This window comes from Scardinius erythrophthalmus (genome assembly GCF_964197995.2).
Source record: "Scardinius erythrophthalmus genome assembly, chromosome: 5".
Taxonomy (NCBI): domain Eukaryota; kingdom Metazoa; phylum Chordata; class Actinopteri; order Cypriniformes; family Leuciscidae; genus Scardinius; species Scardinius erythrophthalmus.
The window spans coordinates 38,494,024-38,517,035 of NC_138225.1; the positions used below are offsets into that span (position 1 = coordinate 38,494,024).

Consider the following 23,012-nt stretch of genomic DNA (forward strand, 5'->3'; position numbering starts at 1 on the left):
CATCTTTTTTTATTAACTGATTTGGAAAGGTGATCTCACTTTTGTCCTTTGGCTTCATTATTTTGTTATATTTGATCTGTGGCATTTTATTATTCCAAATAAACTTTTATTACATTAGTTATCCCTTGAAATGATCCCTTGGCGACATCAAGTGAAGCTGTGATAAAAATGGCAAGATATCTGAAGCCATCAAAAGTGTTTTTGGAAAAAGTCTCTGCAATTATTTGGGAAAAAAAACATTACGACTATGAAATATTACTGCAATTAAAAATATTTTTATTTATATAATGATTTATTTCTGTGATTGCAAAGCTGAATTTTCAGAAATTCTTCTGAAATGTCCTTCATAAATCATTCTAATATGCTGATTTGGTTCTCAAGAAGCAGTTCTTATTATTTTCAATGTTGAAAACAGTTGGGCTGCCTAATACTTTACATTTACATTTGTAATACATTTTCTTCAGGATTTTTTGGTGTTAGGTTAAAAAGAACAGCATTTCTTTGTAATAGAAATCTTTTGTAACATTATAAATGCATTTACTGTGACTTCTTTAAATCATAAATTGTATGTATACTTGTTGAATAAAAAATATTAATCTCTTTAAAAAAAAAAACTTAATGACCACGTTTGAACAGAAGTGTATATATAATTTTTGTGAATAATTGTTTTCATTTTTTTATTTGTCCTTATTTTTCAGATCAGATCAAGAGGCTTGAAGAAAACAAGGCTGAGATGGAGAAACAGATTAAGGCCATGAATAAACAGATGAAGGTGGAATTGTTTATCTGTTTTTCTCGTACTTTCTTCTTTTTGTAATGAACTACAACATAATCAGGCATGTTTGACAGTGCATGTCAGTTTCTATAATTCAAGAAAAATATCTTCCATCTGAACAGAACTTTGAGGTGCAAATGCAAGCTGTATTGCAGTCTACCATGTCAGTGCCCATCGGTCGCAGTGATTGAAAATGACATTTCCTTGACCAGCCCCATGAGCTCATGAGAAGGCCAAAACACTTTCCGCTCCACATGACTAAAAATTCATGTGTGTGTGCACTTTCAGGATGAGACAGAGGAGTGGCGGCGTTTCCAGGCAGACCTCCAGACAGCAGTAGTGGTCGCCAATGACATAAAGGTGGAAGCTCAGCAGGAGCTTCGCTCACTGCACAGACGTCTGCAGGAGGAGCAGGAGCACAGCACAAGACTGGCTTCAGAGTTGGAGCAGATCCAGGGCACCAGGTACACAGTCACTCATCAACTCATCACTGCCCTCCTGTCTGCCATCCATCTGGGCTCTCAACTCTAACAAAACTCTCCTCTATTCAAATATCAAACTCTGACAGCCGCTGGCTGGGTTCACTGGTATAGTTTGCTACATTGTGAAGTCAAATTATCATACAATCTCACAATCGGATAAAAATGAGTCATTTGACATTTTAGCTAACTGAAATTCATGTCTGACATTTTAGAGACTAGTAAACTGTACCAATGAACACTCAAATCAGTAGTCATGCAAAATTACCCTCACTCCTCTGCTTTTACACACTTTCTTGCATCTATTTACTCTATTTTTATGTGTATAGTAGTTGCAAACTGTGATACAGCCCAAAAAGAACCTGCTGTGTCCGAAATCAAAGGCAGCTGCCTTGCTGCTCAGTAAGTTTTTTAACTCTTAAGTGGGAACATTTCAAACCAGCTTAAAAGACTAGAATATATTGCAACACATCACAACAGATTTGAATGAACTTTAGACAGAAGCATTGTAGTCATTAAATATTTAATTGATTATCACTAGAAATGGAATCAGTTAAAAAGTTGGATATTTATGAATGTTCAGTGTTTTTTATATATATATATATTATTTATATACTATTATACTATTTATTAACATTTTAAATTAATAGCTTTTATTTTATATTTTCAGTTTTAATTTTAATTTTATTTTACATTTTAGTAATTTGTTATGTGCTTTTGTCATTTTTATTAATTCTTATTGATTTGTTTTATATTTCAGTTTATCTTTAATTTATTTTAGTTTCAGTTTTAGTAATTTTTGTACTTCAACTTAGTTGCCAAGGCAACATTTTTAATTTCCATTTCAATTTTAATTTATTTAATATTTATATTTAATTTTATTTATAACCCCATTTCAGTTAACACATATTATTTTTAAATAATTTTAGTTTTAGTGAACAGTAACACTGTAAATGTTATTTACTTTAACTGCTCAATCAAACAGCATTTTTATTTTTTCAAACAACCAACAAAGCACACACAAAAACATGAATTGTGGCATGTCATAGGCATTGAATAATATTTTTCAGATTTCGTACACAGACTCGCTGACTCCCACTGCCTTATTTTTAACACAAATAGACTTTCAGATAAATTGAGCTTGAACTGACAATGAGCCGATTATCAATTTTATGTGCATTTCATGTGCAAATTTACACAAAAAAATACACAAACATCTCTGGTGTTGGGCTGGCATTAATGCTTTGGATTTCATTATTTTGTGAACTACTAGCTTTGTAGAACATTTTGCATCAGACTTCACTGCAGTGCAAGCAACAACCTTTTTTCCCTATTATTATCATGTGACATTAGACCTGTGCACTTCATAATAGAAATCCAATAAGATTATGAGCCTTAAGTGCATATATTGAATACCGGTTTAAGTATTTTGAGATGGGCTTAATAAAATACAGCGCTTTTATAAGTAGTGCGTTTGAGTTGCTAAATATTTAAAAACTCTTCCCCTCCGTTCAAACGGACAGCCAGTGTTTGTCGATCTCCCCACTCCCTCTGATGCTCCCTGAGATTGCTCTCTAAAGGATTTCCCTCTGACCCAGGTGAGTGCACTGCAAGCACCAGCCCCAGCTCTTATACTGAATGCTAGTATGAATACTTATGGATGGTCAGAGTGATTTAAACATTGAGGATGTTCAAGAGCTTGTGTCTTGCCTGTTTTCCTTGCCTTAGCCACCCGCCCACTGCTTTGAACAATACTACTATTTGATTGGCTGTGCTCATTTTATTCAGAAGGGGCTGGGTCTGCTTTGCTTGCTGGGTCTGCTTGCCTTTTACTTAAGTTCTTGCCCTCAAAATCTATGTATGTGGCGACATCTGCTGTTTGCTATGATTTTTGCACACAGATTGTCAAACAAATATCTCATGTTTCTGGAAAAATTTGAAGGTTTTCTTCCTTAAGTCATCAGACATGCTTATAAATCTGCTTATAAAAAATGTCAGATGTTTTATTGATTTCCAGAGAAATGCATGAAGGTTGATGGTGACAAATGAGCATTTGCTGCCATGATGAAAACATTTGTTTTATAAATGAAACTCAATTACTGGTGACGCTGCTCATCTCAAAAGTCAATTCCATCTCAAAAGTCAGGCTTTCATCCAAATAAACTCAATTTAGCAAGTATTTTTAATATACCTTCATTTGGACACCATTGTTTTCTTTGTGTTTCTTTCAGAATCTCCTCTGGATCTGCATTTGAGACCTCCAAGACTGCAGTTGAGGGGCGATAGATAGTTCGAGTTAAAACCAATGACTGGTTCACAGTATTGTAATACAGAGTTAATATTGTAATATAGTATTGTAATACAGTGATCTGTATATCAGTATTATTCATGAAGATGAAGTGGAGACATATTCTGAACAGAATACATGATGTTTTCACATCTGCTCAGAGGAGATATTTGTATTTGTTCTAAAGCAAACAGCACCTGCACTATTTGAAATGTGTTTGATCGTTTTACCTGTTTTAGGCTTTTGTTGTTGCACCTTTTAAGCAAGGCCAACTGAAATGTGGGGGATAGTTGGAAGACAAAGTGAACGAATTGTGTTAGGATGTATCTGTAACATTAATTTATTATATACTTAACTGTCTTTTTAAAGTACAAAAATAGCTTTGTATTGTGCTGCCTTAGGAATAAAGCCAACATTTACAGACCTTTACTACTCTACCAGCACTTTTTGATTTTGTCTTAATGATTTTTCATTTTCCAAAGAGCTGTTTCTGCCTAAAATAATCATAACTCGAATTAGATATATATATAAATGTATGTAATTAAACAGCATTTAATTGCCTCTATTCTATGTAATTTCTTTTATATTTTCTATGTTTACACATTAGACATAGCAGATACATCTATTTGAGTTACATGAATACTTTGGGAATTTTCATGTGCCACTTTTCAAATGATGAAATCTTGGTTTCTTACTGTTGATGGCAAGTCCAACACTAGATGGCAGACAAAGAATTCTTATCAACACTCCAACATATCAAGCTCGTTATAGTCTTTAAAAACAATTCGATTCTTATAGTTAAAACCCAGTTGGTTTACAACTTTTAAATGCTTTCATTTGATTTAAACAAGCACTAACCAATGAAGATTACTTGTATTGCATTACATTTGCTGTAGGATGGTTGTCTCGTCGTTTCTGTGTCATCACTAGAAGTAGTAATAAGAAATCAGTCGAGTTTTTGAGAAACGTGCTTTACCTCACGTTCAAAATAAACAACTTTGCTAAGCACTTCTGTTTTTGTTCCTCATGCATGAGGAACTTTTCTGCTCCACTCACATTCCTATTTGCATTGGTTAATGATGTGTGGCCAATTTCAGTTTGAAAGTTTCTCACTGAAATCGATAGATGTGAATCGCAATGAAATTATAAATGCAAATTAGACATGACTCTCAAGCATGAAGTATCAGGTCCTCAACTGCCATTTTGTCAATACTCAGGTTGTATGTTTCGCAGGAGCATATTTCTCTAGATGCAGAATTCACATGTTGGTATTAACAGTTTAGAACATGACTGTGCTGAAATAGGATTACATGTTCAGAAGTAACACACCTCCTCTGCCTTTAAATTATGCAGTATATGTTGTGATTTAGTGTGCAAATGTAACTTATGTACTGTTTTCATGTGACTGCAATGACTTGTGTTCTCATGAGAGACACACTACTGTTTATCTCTACCACATGGGGTTTTAAATGTACGTTTAAAAGTGTCGTCCATGTATTCTGTTCTTTTGAGGTCAATAAATCAAACCATTCCAGCATGTAATGCCTCTGTGTGTTTTTAAGGATGCTTCCACTGGGGCTTCTCATTTTCCCATGTTTCTATGCATTACAGTGAAGAAACATGATATCAGCAGTTTAGGACTTTATCCTAAAATACAGTGGCATCACCAGAGCTGTGTTTTAAGAGTTCTTGCTGATATTTTGCATGCATACTTTATGCATATCGAACCATTTTTGTACAAAATGACATTTCTGCCTCAATTTAGTATGTTCAAATGTGCATATACAACCTCACCCTAACTGTGTGTTCTGTGGAGAATTAGCTCTAATATACCAACACACAAGAGCACCGGGAACTCTTTATACTTGCCTGACTCAAAGAGTGACTACTGATAAAACACGAGAAAGAGTGAGTATTGATAAAACACGAGAAATGCTATATTTATGGTCCTATGCAAAAATGATTTAATAACCCAGTATTGCTGTTCTTTCAGTTTTTTTCAAAAGTTCAAAAGTTTTTGTGAACATTGTTTATTTATGAGAATCAAGGTTATTATAGTTATGCTTTTTTAAAATTAGTTTTTATTTTAATATCATTTTCAAATTTCCTATAAATTTCAGTTTAGTTTTAGTTAGTTTCATTAATGGTTTTGTTAGTTTTATTTTAGTTTTTATTTTGTGAACACATTTTTATTTAGTTTTTATATATTTAGTTTCAGTTTTAGTTTTAGTAATTATAGTTTAGCAGAGTTAAGTAAAGTCAAGTCACTTTCATTTATATAGCGCTTTTAACAATATGGATTGTTTCAAAGCAGCTTTACAGTGATAATAGGAAATTATCGGTCGCCCATCCACACAAAACAGTGCCCGGTGTCTCGAGAACGCACTCCCTGAAATAGGTTAGAAGGTGCAAACGATTATCCGTTATCTGCACAAACCTCAAACCCGCGACAACGCAGACGTCGCGCACATGCACATTACGTGTTCATTCCAAAGGTATGCGCGTTTGAATATATATGCGCGCAGGCGTGTAGTCCTACTTTACAAATCAACCCTCAATAAACTACTTGTCTGGCTTTAAGAATTTATAATACAGAAATGTTTTGTCGCGTCTGCGTAGCCACACAAAACGGAATTATCTCGACAACATTTTCTCTGTACTGAGGTAAAGGGAAGGGAAGGAGGCCTTCACAGGGGATGGACTGGTTGACACTTCAGGAGTGCGTTGTCATCGTGTCCAGGCGCAGGTCCTTCATCAGATCTTGATACGGCCTGGATCCAGCGGACTGCGGTAAACCACGGATAAACAGAGAGATTAATATTAGCGTAGACGTCATCCTTCTTATGATGTAACAAGTACACCAGGATTTATGGGAAGTGTTCCCGGTTCCGGCTGACCTAATCTATGCAGCCTAACATTGTGTGTTATGTGTATGCTAGGCCAAAGAAATGTGTTTTTAGTCTAGATTTGAACTGATAGAGTGTGTCTGCTTCCCGGACAATTTTAGGAAGACTGTTCCAAAGTTTAGGTGCTAAACAGGAGAAATATCTACCTTATCAACTGGCCAGAATTTTGAGATCGCAGTTGGACTATAATACGCTAAGAACTCGCTCAAGTACTGCGGAGCTAAACCATTTAGTGCTAGTTGTAGTTGTGAAGTCATACTGTTTTTGTGAAGATACTGCCTTTTCTTGTATCTTAGACAGAAAAGGTAGATTCGAGATCTCTTCTGCATTCTATAGGATCAAGTTGCGTTTTTTTAACAAGCGGTTTAATCATAGCCAGCTTAAAAGTTTTTGGTACGTATCCTAATGACAAAGATGAATTAATGATATTAAGAAGAGGATCTATGACCTCTGGAAGCATCTCTTTCAGTAGCTTAGTCGGTATAGGGTCTAACATACATGTCGATTTAGATGATTTAATGAAATTAGATGAGTTTAGTAAATTTAGATGAGTTTAGTAAATTCTTCCTCTCCTATAGCAATGAATGAATCGAATTTTTCCTCAAGGAGACTACAATGCACTCCCTGATGCGATACTCTAGTAGACGGTTGCATAGTTATAATTTTCTCCCTGATATTATCAATCTTATAAGTGAAGAAGTAGTAATAGGAAATTGTAGGCTTGAAGCTTTATTTTTCGTTAGTTTAGCCACTATTTCAAATAAATACTTGGGGTTTTGTTTATTTTCTTCTAATAGGGTTGAAAAAAAGCAGATCTAGCAGCTTTTAAGGCCTCTCTCTATGCAATCGTGCTCTCTTTCCATGAAATGCGAAATACCTCTAGTTTGGTTTTCTCCCAGTTGCGCTCCATTTTTCTGGCTGCTCTCTTAAGGGCCTGAATGTGATCTAGAGTCTATTAGATCTAGAGTATGATTACGACAATAAGTAGGTCCTGATACAACATAACTCCAATAGAGTTAAGAATGTCTTTAAATGCCTTTAAATTTGATAAAGTCTGTATGATGCCCTGGTGGACTGTATACAGTAGCCAGCACAAATCTCAAACGTGATTTATCATTTATACTAGATATTGTAACATTAAGCACCAACACTTCAAAAGAATTATATTTGAAACTAAACTTCTCAGTAATTCTCAAAATATTACTATAAATTACAGCAACACCTCCCCCTCTGACTTTCAGACGAGGTTCATGTTTATAACAGTAATCTTGTGGGGTGGACTCATTTAAAGTAATGTAATCGTTTGGTTTTAGCCAGGTTTCTGTCAAACACAGCACATCTAGGTCATAGTCTGTAATCATATCATTAACAATAAGTGCTTTTGAAGTAAGGGATCGAATATTCAGCAACACCAGCTTTATCATTTGTTCATCTGTATTATATCCATTTTTTATATGTTGAACATCAATTAAATTTTTACCCTTAAATGGGTTTGGAAGTTTTTTGTATTTCCTAATTCGAGGGAACTGACACAGTCTCTATATGATGATATCTAGGTGAAAGAGTCTCTATGTGATGGGATTTATCTGACCTTGGTGACGTGAGACAGCTAGTAGACGATCGGTTTAGCCAGTCTGTCTGCTTCCTGACCTGAGCCCTAATTCATGTTTGAGCTCTAAGACTATGTGCCATATCACTAGAGAGAAGATCAGCACCATCCAAGGAGGGATGAATACCATCTCTTTTCAACAGGTCAGGTCTGCCCCAAAATCTTTTCCAGTTGTCAATTAATTCAATATTATTTTGCGGACACCACTTGCGAACACTTCCAGTGAAAGACATTTAATTTCAGCAAAGTTTAATGTTTGCAGTTTACCGTTAACTCTTGTGCAAACCTCTTAATAATAAAAAAATAAATAATTGTTTGAGATTGAACTAAGAACCAAACAAATGCAACTTAAAAGTAAAAATTATTGATTCATATTCATTCATATTAAAGATGAAGCATGGTGTATAAAACATTATTTTATTATGTATAAAAGTTGTATACACTATACACTAAGTTTTATACACTATTTATCTTATTTATCTACTATTTATCTTATTTATTATTCTTTTATGGTTATTTCTATGATTAATCCTTTCAAATACTATTATTGTATTGATCCATTTATGCTTATTATCTATTGCATCTTTTAATATATACTCATAGTTATACTCATATGTGTTCTATTCAGACCAGACATTTAGTTTACATCTACTCTGACAAATGTACATCTATTTAATATTTATGGGCTAGACATGCTGTTTGTTTTTTCCGTTTTCTCGTCAGTGTGTTATCGTGTCTCATATGTATCATGTACAGCTGTATTTGCATAAGGTCTATACATGTTGGAAATACTTATTTGGACATTTCTGCTTCTTAGGGCTGGTTCACACAGAAAGCGGTCTTGCTTTGAAAAATCGAGATGCAGTCAGTGGAATGGGTAAAAAGTGCAAGGTCTTGAGACACGTACTTTAAAAGTTGAACTTATTTTAACTTGAGTGCTGCGTTTTTAGAACACTGTGTAATGCATGAGACGCTGCAAAAGGACGATCGAAGTGGAATGGAAAATATTGATTTTCCAATTCAGGGTGAGAGCTTATTAATTACAAAAACGATTATATTATTTATTTTTGCTAATTATTATTTTATTTCAGTTACTTTTTCGGTGACAGGTGTTAGTTTCTTTTAGTTTTAGTTCTTCATTTGTGTTAAAATTTCTATTTTATTTCAGTTTTGAAAATGTTTTTTGACCAATAGTTTTAGGCTTAGATTCAGTTTTCGTTTACGAAAATAACCTTGATGAGAATTAGCCATCATTTTCCTTGATTGATTATACTTGTTGAATCTTAACAAAACCTTTCTAGAAACATGTGTCATATTGCTCCCCAAGAAAGAAGAAAATAGACCTTTTATTGTGCATAAAGAACAGGAAGCCTATTTTTAGAACCTTTAAGATTGTTTATATTGTGGCATTTATTTCCTGAAAAATTAAATATGTTTACCCACATTTCTTATTACCATAATGTAAATAAAAAGAGAGGGGGAAAAACACATTTAATTATATTTACCACGTGTTTGCCCTGGTTTTATTTTGATTTAAATGTATCATTGTATTACATTATTTTAATGAAATAAAAATAATTGTGTTTGGGTGAGATGTGACCCCAACATGATTTTGTGAGATTTGACTAATTTATTTATATTGAATGTCATTTTGGTATGATTTAAAAGTAATTCCTATTATACTATTTAATATTATTTAAAGCAAGCATTACAAAGTCATTGTAAAAAAAAAAAATATAGCAATATCTATATTTGTAATGTAAAGAAAAGTATGTAATAGTCAAGTCAAGTCACCTTTATTTATATAGCGCTTTTTACAATACAGATTATATCAAAGCAGCTTTACAGTGATAACATGAAAATAAAACAACAAAGTTTGTTTCTAGAAGAAAATTGCGTCATCGCCCACCTTAAGTAAGGCAGATCAATAATATTGTTGAATATTAAATGTCCCCAACTAAGCAAGCCAAAAGCCAAGGCAACAGTGGTAAGGAACCAAAACTCCATCTGGTGACAGAATGGAGAAAAAAACCTTGGGAGAAACCAGGCTCAGTCGGGGCCAGTTCTCCTCTGGCCAACGAAACTTCAGTTTCGTGAACTGTGTATAATTATGATTCAGGCAGCATTACAGGTCAGAAGTCAGATTGGATCAGAACATTCAGAATGTTTATCCAGTTCCATCTGGTTGGAAGTCGGAGTCATCACGCCGGTATGGAGACGAGTTTGTTGAGGATCAGTGCTGATGGCTGTCGTGTTGATGAGGCCTTCAGAGGGCTGATGAGGCTGGCACCTCAGGGATGCGTCATGGATGGGTCCAGGTGCAGGTCCACCATCTTATCCGGATACGGCCCGGATCCGGCTGACTTCAGTAAACCTCGGAATAAACAGAAAGACTAACAATAGCGTAGATGCCATTCTTCTTATGATGTAATGAGTACATCAGGTGTTATAGGAAGTGTCCCCGCCCCGGTTCCGGCTGATGCAGCCCAATAATCATTTAACTGATTTGAATAATAGAAATGTATAATGTTCTATAAGAATGCCAGGTAAAAGAGATGCGATAATAGTCTAGATTTAAACTGACACAGTGTGTCTGCTTCCTGGACAATGTTAGGAAGACTGTTCCAAAGTTTAGGTGCTAAACAGGAGAAATATCTACCTTATCAACTGGCCAGAATTTTGAGATCGCAGTTGGACTATAATACGCTAAGAACTCGCTCAAGTACTGTGGAGCTAAACCATTTAGTGCTTTGTAAGTAATCAGCAATATTTAAAAATTTATACGATGTTTAATAGGGAGCCAATGCAGTGTTGTCAGAACAGGGCTAATATGGTCATACTTCCTGGTTCTGGTAAGAACTCGAGCTGCTGCGTTTTTGACCAGCTATATTTTGTTTATTAAGCGTGCAGGGCAACCACCGAGCATTACAATAATCTAGCCTTGATGTCATAAACACATGAACTAACTCTTCTGCATTTGTCATTGAAAGCATATGTCGTAATTATTATTATTTTTTTCATATATTTTATTGGAAACAGCATTCAAACAATATTTGCAACATAATACAATACAAGTCTCCATTTTATATTTTCCTTTTATATATTCCTTTTATGGTTTTATCCCATATCCCTCCCCAAAACCCACCCTCACGATAGCCAGTCAGACATACAAACAAAACCAAATAAGTAGGATAGGAAGACTAAGTAAACTTAAAATAAATAAATGATAAAAATACATTATTTAATAAAGTAAGTTGCCGACACCCAGGACGCTGTGCCAGGTTGCTAGGATTCATGGATCAGCAGGAATCATGAGGGCTATGAATCAATTTCCCATATAATGTAGCTTATGGTGTGGTGGGCAGACAGTGAGTCATAACGAGGTAGAAACCAATGCAGATACATACTAAATATGCCAATACAGTGACATTTCCCTAACGGAAAGCTGATTTACATAATTTAATAGTGGTTTCCAATGAGAATAAAATTTGTCAGTAGCGCCTCTGAGTGTAAACTTTATCTTCTCAAGTTTTAAGAAAAACAACGCGTCACATAGCCAGGCTTTAAACTACGGTGGTAAGGGTGACTTCCATAGAGTCCGAATTTTCCGACGAGCAATTAGAGAGGTAAAAGCTATTACATTTATTTGAATTGTTGTCAAATTAAGTTTGTCCGGACGTCTGCCAAAAATCGCTATATGGGGGGAAGGGCAGATCTTCAAAGACAGAATCTTTGAGATTGCATCAAAATATAACTGCCAAAAGTTGAATAATTTGGGGCATGACCAGAACATATGGGTCAAGTTGCAAGGGGTCTGAGAACATCTATTACATCCCTCATCCGAGCAACCTGGATAAGTCTGGGCAAGCCTGGCCTTGCTAAAGTGAATCCTATGCACCACTTTAAATTGAATGAGACTAAACCTAGCACAACTGGAGGAAGAATTAACTGCTCGAAGGGCTTTTCCCCAAAAGTCATCAGACAGGGAAATCTGCAGTTTGTTCTCCCAGCTGGTCCTAATTTTGTTTACAGCAGAATCAAAAGATGGGGAAAGTAGGTTATAGAAGTAAGATATATGGCCTTTTGACAAAGTCTCAGCCTTAATAATTAGATCAATGCCACTTGGCGGTGGGATTTGAGGGAATTGAGAGGAGTGAGTCCTAGCGAAATCTCGTAACTGAAAGTATCTTAAAAAGTCAGAACCGCTGAAATTAAAAGTTATGCGCAATTGCTCAAAGCTAGCAAAACAGTTGTTAACATACATATCGCTGAAATATCGGAGGCCACTCCTAGCAAAAAAATTTAATCTAGGGTCAATTTTAGCAGGAAGGAATAGATGGTTATTGCAAATAGGTGTTGTCTGAGGAAGGGTGAGCCAGCCAGAGTTACGTCTAATTTGTGCCCAAATTTTCAGAGTGCCAGTTACTACAGGATTAGATGTATAAAGTGACAGGGAAAAAGGAAGTCTACTGCAAGCTAGAGCCTGGAGCGAAGAAGAGGAGCATGACTTGGCCTCGATTTGACACCAATTGCTCTGAGCCGAGGTAAACCAAAGCATAATCTTATGAGCATTTGCAGCCCAGTAATAACCAATAAGACTAGGCAGGCCAAGACCCCCAAGGGATCTACTCCTCTGCAATAGTGATCTACTGGCTCTGGCGTGTTTGCCAGCCCAAATAAATGAGGAGATAATACTTTCTATGGCAGTAAAAAATGACCTAGGTAAGAAGATAGGCAGACATTGGAAAAAATATAGGTATCTGGGAAGTATATTCATCTTAACAGACTGTACTCTTCCAGCCAGGGATAGTGGTAGACGGTTCCACCTCTGAAGATCGGACTTGACTGTTGCCGTTAAGGCAGTGAAGTTCTGTTCTCGCAATGCTCGGACGGATCTTGTGATGGCAATGCCTAAATATTTGAATCCTGAATTAGATATTCTATAAGGGGACTGAAGACGGGGGTAGCTCCACAGCTAATTGGTTAATAGCATAGCACTCGCTTTTTGAGATGTTTAATTTATAACCGGAGAACTCACTAAAGGATTTTAAAACCGAGAGAGCAGGTGGGATGCTGGACTGAGGGTCACGGATGTACAATAGAAGGTCGTCGGCATATAACGATACCTTGTGGTCTGTGCCCCATCTCTGAATCACCTTAATTCCCTCCTCTGCCTTCAAGGCAATTGAAAGTGGCTCAATAGCAGCCGCAAATAGGAGTGGAGAAAGCGGACATCCCTGTCGAGTCCCGCGGAAGAGAGGAAAGTACCCCGAGCGCTGGGTGTTAGTACAAACTGATGCGCAGGGGGAGGAGTAGAGTAACCTAATCCAAGAAATAAGACCTTCCCCAAAACCAAACTGTTGAAGGGTGGAAAACAGGTAGGGCCACTCCACCCTATCAAAAGCCTTCTCAGCGTCAAGTGATATAACAACCTCCGGTTCTGAAGGGGAATGCGGTGTATGAATGATACTGAGAAGTCTTTTGACATTAGAGAACGAGTGCCTCCCCCTTATAAATCCTGTCTAGTCATCTGCTATAACTGAGGGCATAACCGACTCCATTCTGCGGGCCAGAGCCTTTGCAAGTATTTTAACGTCTACGGATAATAGCGAGATTGGGCGGTACGATGTACAATTCAGGGGGTCTTTGCCTTTTTTATGAATCAAAGAAATAGCAGCCTGTGTAAGGGTGGGCGGCAGGCAACCCAGGCTGTATGAATGATTGAACATTTCTAATAATAATGGAGCTAGTTGGTCTGAAAATTTCTTCTAAAATTCGACCGGGTACCCATCGGGTCCGGGGGATTTACCATTATTCATTAACTGTATTGCCTCTTTGATTTCAGAAAGCTGCAAAGGAGCGTTTAGCATCTCACGATCGCAATCAGATATTTTGGGCATGGTAAATTAAAAAAAAAACTGAGACAACTGAGCTTTGTCATAGGAACATTCTGACTTATATAACTGGGAGTAGAACTTCCTAAAAATACCATTGATCGTTTCTGGGTCAGATGTAAGGGAGCCCGTTTCGTCTTTTATCTGTGAAATTTGATTTGAGGCCATTTTGGCCTTTAGTTGATGGGCCAAGAGCCGACTGGCTTTATCCCCATGCTCATACATGTATCCCCGCGCACGAAGGAGATTTTGTTCAGCTTCCTTTGTCAAGAGGAGGTTGAGCTCGATATGAAGTACCATCCTCTCTTTGTACAAGTCAGGTGATTGGTTGGTAGAGAGTGAGATGTCCAAGTCTGCGATAGCTTTCTCCAGTTCTACTCGTCGAGCCTTACGAGCTATATTTGTATAAGAAGTAAATGATATAATTTTGCCTCTAACAAAAGCCTTCAGAGTTTCCCAGAGAAGGGAAGGTGAAGTCTCGTCGTTTTGATTGGTGTCTAGTAAAAGTTTAATAGTCTCTAACATATACTTGCAAAAGTCCGCCTCAGCTAGCAAAAGAGGGTCCAGGCGCCAAAATTTGAATCCCTTTGTGTTACGCAACGGCTCCGAGACTCGAAGGTGAAGATCCAAATGCAGTTTATTTACAGAGTAGTCGTACAGGCAGGGTCATCAACAGCGAACAGATCAAAGGAGGAAACACAGAGAATATCCAAATAACAGGCAGAGGTCAGGGCAGGCAGCAATAATCAGAGTCCAATAAACAATCCGAGTCAGGCCAGGCAGAGAAACGATCAGGAAACGGTGAAACAGTCCAAGGTCAGCAAAACAAGAATCAAACACGGGTAAATAACGCTCAGAAATGTAGTAACAGTAAAACAAGACTTCGCACTGAGTGAATGTGAAAACCAGGTATTTATGGTGTGAGTGAAACAAGGTGATAAGACACAGGTGAATGAGATGAGTGCTGATGAGTCCGGGCAGTGAGTTATGGGAAATGTAGTTTGTGAGGAAGTGATCATAGTCTATTGTGGAGCGCCCTCTGGTGGCTCTCGAGGGCACTCCAGCTGGTTATCGTTACATAGCCCCTCCCCAAAGAGCGGCTTTCAGACGCTCCAAAACTGTCCAGGTGGGAGGTGGCCCGGAGGCGGATCCGGGGGCGGGATGGAGGGCCAGGTCCGTGGAGCGGAAGAGGACCTTGAGACTGCGGTAGGGCGGAAGGCCAGGGCGGAGCAGGCTGTGCAGGCGACCAGGGCGGAGCAGGCTGTGCAGGCGACCAGGGCGGAGCAGGCTGTGCAGGCGACCAGGGCGGAGCAGGCTGTGCAGGCGGCCAGGAAGGAGACGACCCTTCAGGCGGCCAGGGAGGAGACGACCCTTCAGGCGGCCAGGGAAGAGACGACCCTTCAGGCGGCCAGGGAGGAGACGACCCTTCAGGCGGCCAGGGAGGCAACCATGGCACAGGAACAGACACCGGCTCAGGAACAGAGACAGGAACAGACATCGGCTCAGGGACAGGAACAGACACCGGCTCAGGAACAGACACCGGCTCAGCGGCGGCCATCTTGTCTGAAGACACTGGCTCGGCGGAGACCATCTTGTCCTGAGACACTGGCTCGGCAGTGACCATCTTGTCCTGAGACACTGGCTCAGCGGAGACCATCTTGTCCTGAGACACTGGCTCGGCGGTGGCCATCTTGTCCGAAGACACAGGCGTGGAGTCGGCCATCTTGTCCGAAGACACAGGCGTGGAGTCGGCCATCTTGTCCGAAGACACAGGCGCAGAAAGAGGAAGAGGAACAGATTCAGGCTCAGTATCAGGATCAGATTCAGGCTCAGTATCAGGATCAGATTCAGGCTCAGGAACAGATTCAGTCTCGGCGGGACGAGACTCTTGGCGAGCGGACGTGACGTGAAGCTCAGTCTCTGGATCGGCAGAAGTGACGTGAAGCTCAGTCTCTGGATCGGCAGAAGTGACGTGAAGCTCAGTCTCTGGGTCGGCAGAAGTGACGTGAAACTCAGTCTCTGGATCGGCAGTAGTGACGTGAAGCTCAGTCTCTGGATCGGCAGAAGTGACGTGAAGCTCAGTCTCTGGATCAGGATCAGCGCGCTCTGAGCTTGACGGGACCAGCAGCAGCGAGGGCTTTGAGCTGGGTAGGACCAGCGGTGAAGAGGACTCTGAGCTGGTTAGGACCAGCGATGAAGAGGGCTTTGAGCTGGACAGGACCAGCGATGAAGAGGGCTCTGAACTGGACGGAACCAGCGGCGAAGAGGGCTCTGAGCTGGGCAGGATCAGCGATGAAGAGGGCTCTGAGCTGGACAGGACCAGCGGCGAAGAGGGCTCTGAACTGGACGGAACCAGCGGCGAAGAGGGCTCTGAGCTGGGCAGGACCAGCGGCGAAGAGGGCTCTGAGCTGGGCAGGACCAGCGATGAAGAGGGCTCTGAGCTGGACAGGACCAGCGGCGAAGAGGGCTCTGAGCTGGGCAGGACCAGCGGAGAAGAGGGCTCTGGTCTGGACGAGACCAGCGGTGAAGGCTCTAGCTTGGCGGGCATGTCGCTTGCTGTCTCAGGCGCGGCGGGCATGACGCTGTCAGTCTCAGGGGCGGCGGGCATGACGCATACTGCCTTGGCTTCGGCAGATTTGTCGTGAAGTGCGGGCTCGGCTGGACTGGCGTGAAGTGCAGGCTCGGCTGGACTGGCGTGAAGTGCAGGCTCGGCTGGACTGGCGTGAAGTGCAGACGGTGACATGGCGTGCCACGGAAGGAAGATCGGGGAGCTCCCTCGGGTCGACCTCCTTAGCCCCCAGCCGGTAACACAACTTAATTGCCTCGTCACCCAGAGAGCAAGAGGCAGCGAGAGGAACAAATCCCCAGGTGTACTGGAACAGATCGAGGCTATCCAGGGCCAAGGCCGCGATCTGTCCAGCGAACTCCCGGCTCATGCTGGGAAGATCAGGCGAGATCCATACTGCTGGATTCCTGGAGGTCATAGCTGCTGGATCTGGGTGTGGCGAAGTCTTCTGTTACGCAACGGCTCCAAAACTCGAAGGTGAAGATCCAAATGCAGTTTATTTACAGAGTAGTCGTACAGGCAGGGTCATCAACAGCGAACAGATCAAAGGAGGAAACACAGAGAATATCCAAATAACAGGCAGAGGTCAGGGCAGGCAGCAATAATCAGAGTTCAATAAACAATCCGAGACAGGCCAGGCAGAGAAACGATCAGGAAACGGTGAAACAGTCCAACATCAGCAAAAAAAGAATCAAACACGGGTGAATAACGCTCAGAAATGTAGTAACAGTAAAACAAGACTTCGCACTGAGTGAATGTGAAAACCAGGTATTTATGGTGTGAGTGAAACAAGGTGATAAGACACAGGTGAATGAGATGAGTGCTGATGAGTCCGGGCAGTGAGTTATGGGAAATGTAGTTTGTGAGGAAGTGATCATAGTCTATTGTGGAGCGCCCTCTGGTGGCTCTCGAGGGCACTTCAGCTGGTTATCGTTACACTTTGGCTTGTAGTCAAAATGGAGGTCCAAAATAACAGTTGAGTGGTCCGAAACCGTTATCGGTGAATATTGGGTGGAGGAGATTGATGGGATAAATGTCCTGTCTACTATTAGGTAATCTATACGTGAATATGTACGGTGCTGTACGGAATATGTACGGAATCTGTAATTTTGGTATCGGGTACAAAGTCAATCCTAGATCTTAACAATATTGCTGTACCCCTTGTTTTCAGATTAAATTTGGAGTGAAAGATCTGTCCGATCCAGGGCCTTCTTAATTTTCGGTGGTCAGAATCACACAAGTGTGTTTCCTGCAGAAGCATTATATCGGCGTTCAAATCTTTAACATGCGTCATGATCTTAGTACGTTTCGTCAGAGCGTTCAACCCACCAGTATTTAGTGAAATAATCCTCACTGCCTGCCCACCATTTGCCCCCTTTTTAGTCACTCCAGCCATGGCGTATAGAACAATTGCAACGTATCAGAGACACCCTAGGGTGTGAGCAACAAATAGAGAAAAAACAAAGAATTATCTGTGCAAAAACAACAAACTTCAGAATAAAACAAATAATTAAAACACTCCTCACAAATAATAAACGTATAAATAAAGGTTCCCCAAAATGAAAAACACTGGCTCTCCCACATTGTTTCATTCCTCCCACCCAGATCGATGTGCAAGAAAAATCTAGGTCCCCCCCTTGACCCACCCCAGCACTTCTCCCCGCCCACCTCATCCCTTCCATACTTACTCTACCCGTAGGCACTTCCCTTTCCTAATCAGATCTTCTTTTCTTTTCCTCTCAAACCCACATCTCTAATTACTAATTAAAACCCCAATAACCAAAATAAAAGATACACATAAAATGTCAGCCATTGTGTACTTTATACTATATCAGCGAGCGGCAGAGTTTGCTCCAGGAATATCCTATAACTGTGTAAACGAATATATACAATACAATTATAAGACTAAGAAGTCATAAAAATTAAGAGGAGCCTGGATTGGATTTATGAACTCATCCAAAAGTGTATATGAATATACATATATATATATATATATATATATATATATATATATATATATATATATATATATATATATATATATATATATATATATATATAGCCCATATATACACATATATATATATATATACATACATACATATATAAAAAAAAATATATAAAAAAAGTGATTCTGCAGAGTGTGGTGCATATGACTAAACTACCTGTAATATGATATGATAACATAAGATATCGTCACCTTTGAGATTAACATTAACCCACAGCTAAAAAAAATAAATAAAAATAAAATAAATAAATAAATAAAAATCAAATCAAACCGAAAATAAATAAATATATAAGCCTGAATTAACAACTTAAAGTGTCGGAGTGCACTACAGACTCAGTTAACGCTGTCTCCGGTCCAGCATCTGAAAGGGGCCTATAACATGATATATCAATCACCACCACAACGAATGTAAACATTAGCCCGTAGCTAGAAGAAAGAATAAAAAAAAAAAAAAAAACATCAAACCGAGAGTAAATGAATAGGCCTGAATTGACAACGTAAAGTGTCCGAGCACACTACTGACTCAGTTAACTCGGTCTCTGGTCCAGCATCTAAAAGAGGCCTATAATATGATATGTCAATCGCCACATTAGTGATTGTAAACATTAGCCCGCAGCTAGAAGAAGAGAGAAAAAAAAAAAAGAAAAGCCAAACAACATCAATTCAACAACATTAATAATTTAAAGAAAAGAAAAGGCAGACTTGGCCATGTACAGTGTCCGAGTGAAATATAAACAGTTTACTGTGCCTCTGGTCCAGCATCTTCAAAGTTTACGTTACCCTTCCAAAGTTATGGAATGTCATCCACTGGGCCACAGACCTTTAGCCTGCTAAATAGCTGCTATTTGACTCAAAAACTAACTGGGGGCTCACCTGTTCAAAATTGTCAGTCCAGGCTCGGGGTCTATAACATATGTCGTAATTTAAAAAGAACAATGCGGTTTTACAGATACTAGAAACGTGACTTTCAAATGAAAGATTGGTATCAAAGAGCACACCCAGGTTCCTAACCGACGCCGAAGACTTGACAGAGCAGCCATCGAGTGTTAGACAGTATTCTAGGTTATTACGTGAGGACGTTTTTTGTCCAACAATTAGAATCTCTGTTTTTTTTAGAACTAAGTAGTAGGAAATTACTAGTCATCCATTTTTTTATATATCAGCTATGCATTCCGTTAATTTAGCTAATTTTGAAGTTTCGTCAGGGCGTGAAGAAATATAGAGATGAGTATCATCAGCATAACAGTGAAAACTAATGTCATGCTTCCTAATGATATCTCCTAAGGGTAGCATGTACAGAGTGAACAGCAGCGGTCCTAGTACTGAGCCTTGTGATCCGCCATACTGAACTTGTGATCGATGAGATATCTCTTCATTTACTGCTACAAACTGATAACGGTCAGATAAGTATGATTTAAACCATGTTAAAGCAATTCCACTAATGCCAACATAATTTTCGAGTCTATTCAAAAGAATGTTGTGGTCGATGGTATCAAATGCAGCACTAAGATCGAGTAACACTAATAGAGAGATACAAACACGATCGGATGATAAGAGCAAATCATTTGTGACTCTAACGAGAGCAGTCTCGGTACTATGGTACGTTCTAAATCCTGACTGGAAATCCTCAAAGATATCATTTCTTTCCAAAAAGGAACATAGTTGTGAAGATGCTGCCTTTTCTATTTTTTTTTTTTTTTTTTTGACAGAAAAGGTAGATTCAAGATCGGCCTGTAATTGACTAATTCTGTAGGATCAAGTTGTGTTTTTTTAATAAGAGGTTTAATAATAGCCAGCTTAAAAGTTTTCGGTACATATCCTAGTGACAAAGATTAATTAATGATATTAAGAAGAGGATCTATGACCTCTGGAAACATCTCTTTCAATAGCTTAGTCGGTATAGGGTCTAACATACATGTTGTTTAGATGATTTAACGTGTTTAGACAATTCTTCCTCACCTATAGCAATGAATGAATGAAATTATTTCCTCAGGGAGACTACAATGCACTGTCTGATGCGATAATGTAGTAGACGGTTGCATAGTTATCATTTTCTCTCTAATATTATCAATCTTGTAAGTAAAGAAGTTCATTACTACTGTGCTGTTTGGAAACATCCGGTGTTGAAGCTTTATTTTTCGTTAAGTTAGCCACTGTTTCGAATGAATACCTAGGGTTGTGTTTGTTTTCTTCTAAAAGTATTGAAAAATAAGCAGATCTAGCAGTTTTTAAGGCCTTTCTGTACACAATCGTGCTCTCTCTCCACAAAATGCGAAAAACTTCTAGTTTTGTTTTCTTCCAGCTACACTCAATTTTTCTGGCTGCTCTTTAGGGCCAGAGTGTACTCGTTGTACCACGGTGTTGGACTATTTTAGGGCACGGTAGGGCAATGGAGCAACTGTATCTAAAGTGCTGGAAAGAGAGAGTCAATCAATTCTGTTGCAACATCAAGTTCTTCTAAGCTATCTGGGATGCTAAAATAGTTTATTCATCACACACATGTCGTATCTTACTTTCCAACATAAACACCCCTGTAGCCTGTCTCTATATCTGTATGTGTGTTCTGTGATTGATAGGTTATGGAGTGAAGATGTTTGTCCCTCTGACTCAGATGGGAGTCTTCACTGGTGCCGAATGACCATGTCCCAGAATGCACCTGTCGGTTTTCTAACCCATGGCAGTGGGAGTGGAAGCAGCACATCCTCAGAATCAGGAGCCACGGTCAAATCCCTCATCAAGTCTTTTGACACAGCTCTGCCGAGTGAGGACATGACCTTTCTCTATGCTTTTCTTTTTCCCTCATTCTCACTCTTGTTCTCTCCCTTTCTCACCTCTTCTCTCTTCTTTGTAACATTCATTTTAAGATCTGAGACATTAATTAGTAAAATTTTCTAGATTGTAAAATGATTGCTGAGAAAATATTTATGCAGTGATTAAGTGTTTAGATCGTGGCGCTATCGTGGTGAAACAGATGCTAACAGAAGCTGTTCTTTAAAGGAGAACTCCGGTCAATTTTAACATTGAGCTAATTTTTTGGTAAATTTGGAGTGCTGTCAATACAGAGAACAACGACAAAAATCAATGTTGCCTACACCGTGTTATCCTCTTTTTAAAATTTGCGCCCTGTTGACTTCAATGGGGCAAGTTTTAAACCTGCTTTTAGCCTCTTAACATCCTTGATGTGTCATTACAAGTGCACAGGTCATGTGAGTGATTCCTTCAGGGTGAACACGGGTGAATCTGACTGCAGTAGATGTGAAAGATAGGGATAAAAATTATGTTTATTCAGCCAGCGCACATACCTGTATTTTCTTCCTGTTTTCGGTCGAAGTCCATAGTAATCGATTGTCGAGTTCACGCGCATGATCATAGGTAACTAAACCTATGCGTGTGAACTCGACAATCGACTACTATGGACTTCGACCGAAAACAGGAAGAAAATACAGGTATGTGCGCTGGCTGAAATAACATAATTTTTATTAATATCTTTCACATCTACTGCAGTCAGATTCACCCGTGTTCACTCTGAAGGAATCACTCACATTAGCTGTGCACTTGTAATGACACATCAAGGATGTTAAGAGGCTAAAAGCAGGTTTAAAACTTGCCCCATTGAAGTCAACAGGGTGCAAATTTTAAATAGAGGATAACACGGTGTAGGCAACACCGATTTTTGTCGTTGTTCTCTGTACTGACAGCACTCCAAATTTACAAAAAAATGAGCTCAATGTCAAAATTGACCGGAGTTCTCCTTTAATCTGAGCTAATAATGTAATGCTCTCCAAACATCGCCTGTCTGCCATCACAATCTATCTGTAACACGGCAGCAGAAAAATCTGGCTCTCATTACAGCAGCCAGACCTCTCAAATCATTCCTGTCTGTCTGGTTGTGAGACAGCAGGACTTGTTCTCATTAATTAATTAATGTCAACAAGAAAAATGTCATGTTAGATGGGAGAGTTTGTTAAATGAAACAATAATACACAGCATCCCATTATTAATAAAATTTTGTGCAGCTTGTGATTTTTATGAAATGTTCTGCTGAATACAATGGCTTATATCAAAAAGTCTAATGTGGCATCAGAGAGTTATTCCAGCTTCTTCAAACTATAACTCCTAATAAGGGTCTTCACAATCCATTTCTTTACCTTAAACGAGATTTATTATGTCAAATCAACTTTTACCCAAACCTTTGAAATAGAAGAGTTCATTGTACCATGATAACATCAAACTCCAAACTTCCTCTCCAGTCCCAAAGACTATCTATTGAAACAAAGCTGTCGAAACTGCTCCTTCTAAACTTACTGATAAAATTTCAGATGTCAGATGAATGTGAATATTAACAAATGTCCTCCCACATTTACAATTCTGCCCAGTCTCACTGTGGAAATATCCAAAATAGATACTGTTACTTCTAAGAGCAGAACAGAAGTTTTTTTTTTTTTTTTTATGTCAATAATCATTTCAGTCTGACCTCTACAGTTTGTG

At 39.1% G+C, this 23,012-nt stretch overlaps 1 protein-coding gene across 1 annotated transcript in view; it reads left to right on the forward strand.

Annotated features, from left to right (window-relative positions):
- Positions 1-23,012, forward strand: part of specc1 (sperm antigen with calponin homology and coiled-coil domains 1) — a 251,157-nt gene that overhangs the window by 151,240 nt on the left and 76,905 nt on the right. Inside the window, exons 6-8 of the mRNA XM_081366268.1 lie at positions 699-772; positions 1,064-1,239; positions 21,101-21,285. Of these exons, the coding sequence (XP_081222394.1) occupies positions 699-772; positions 1,064-1,239; positions 21,101-21,285 (435 nt within the window). The remainder of the gene's footprint in view (positions 1-698; positions 773-1,063; positions 1,240-21,100; positions 21,286-23,012) is intronic.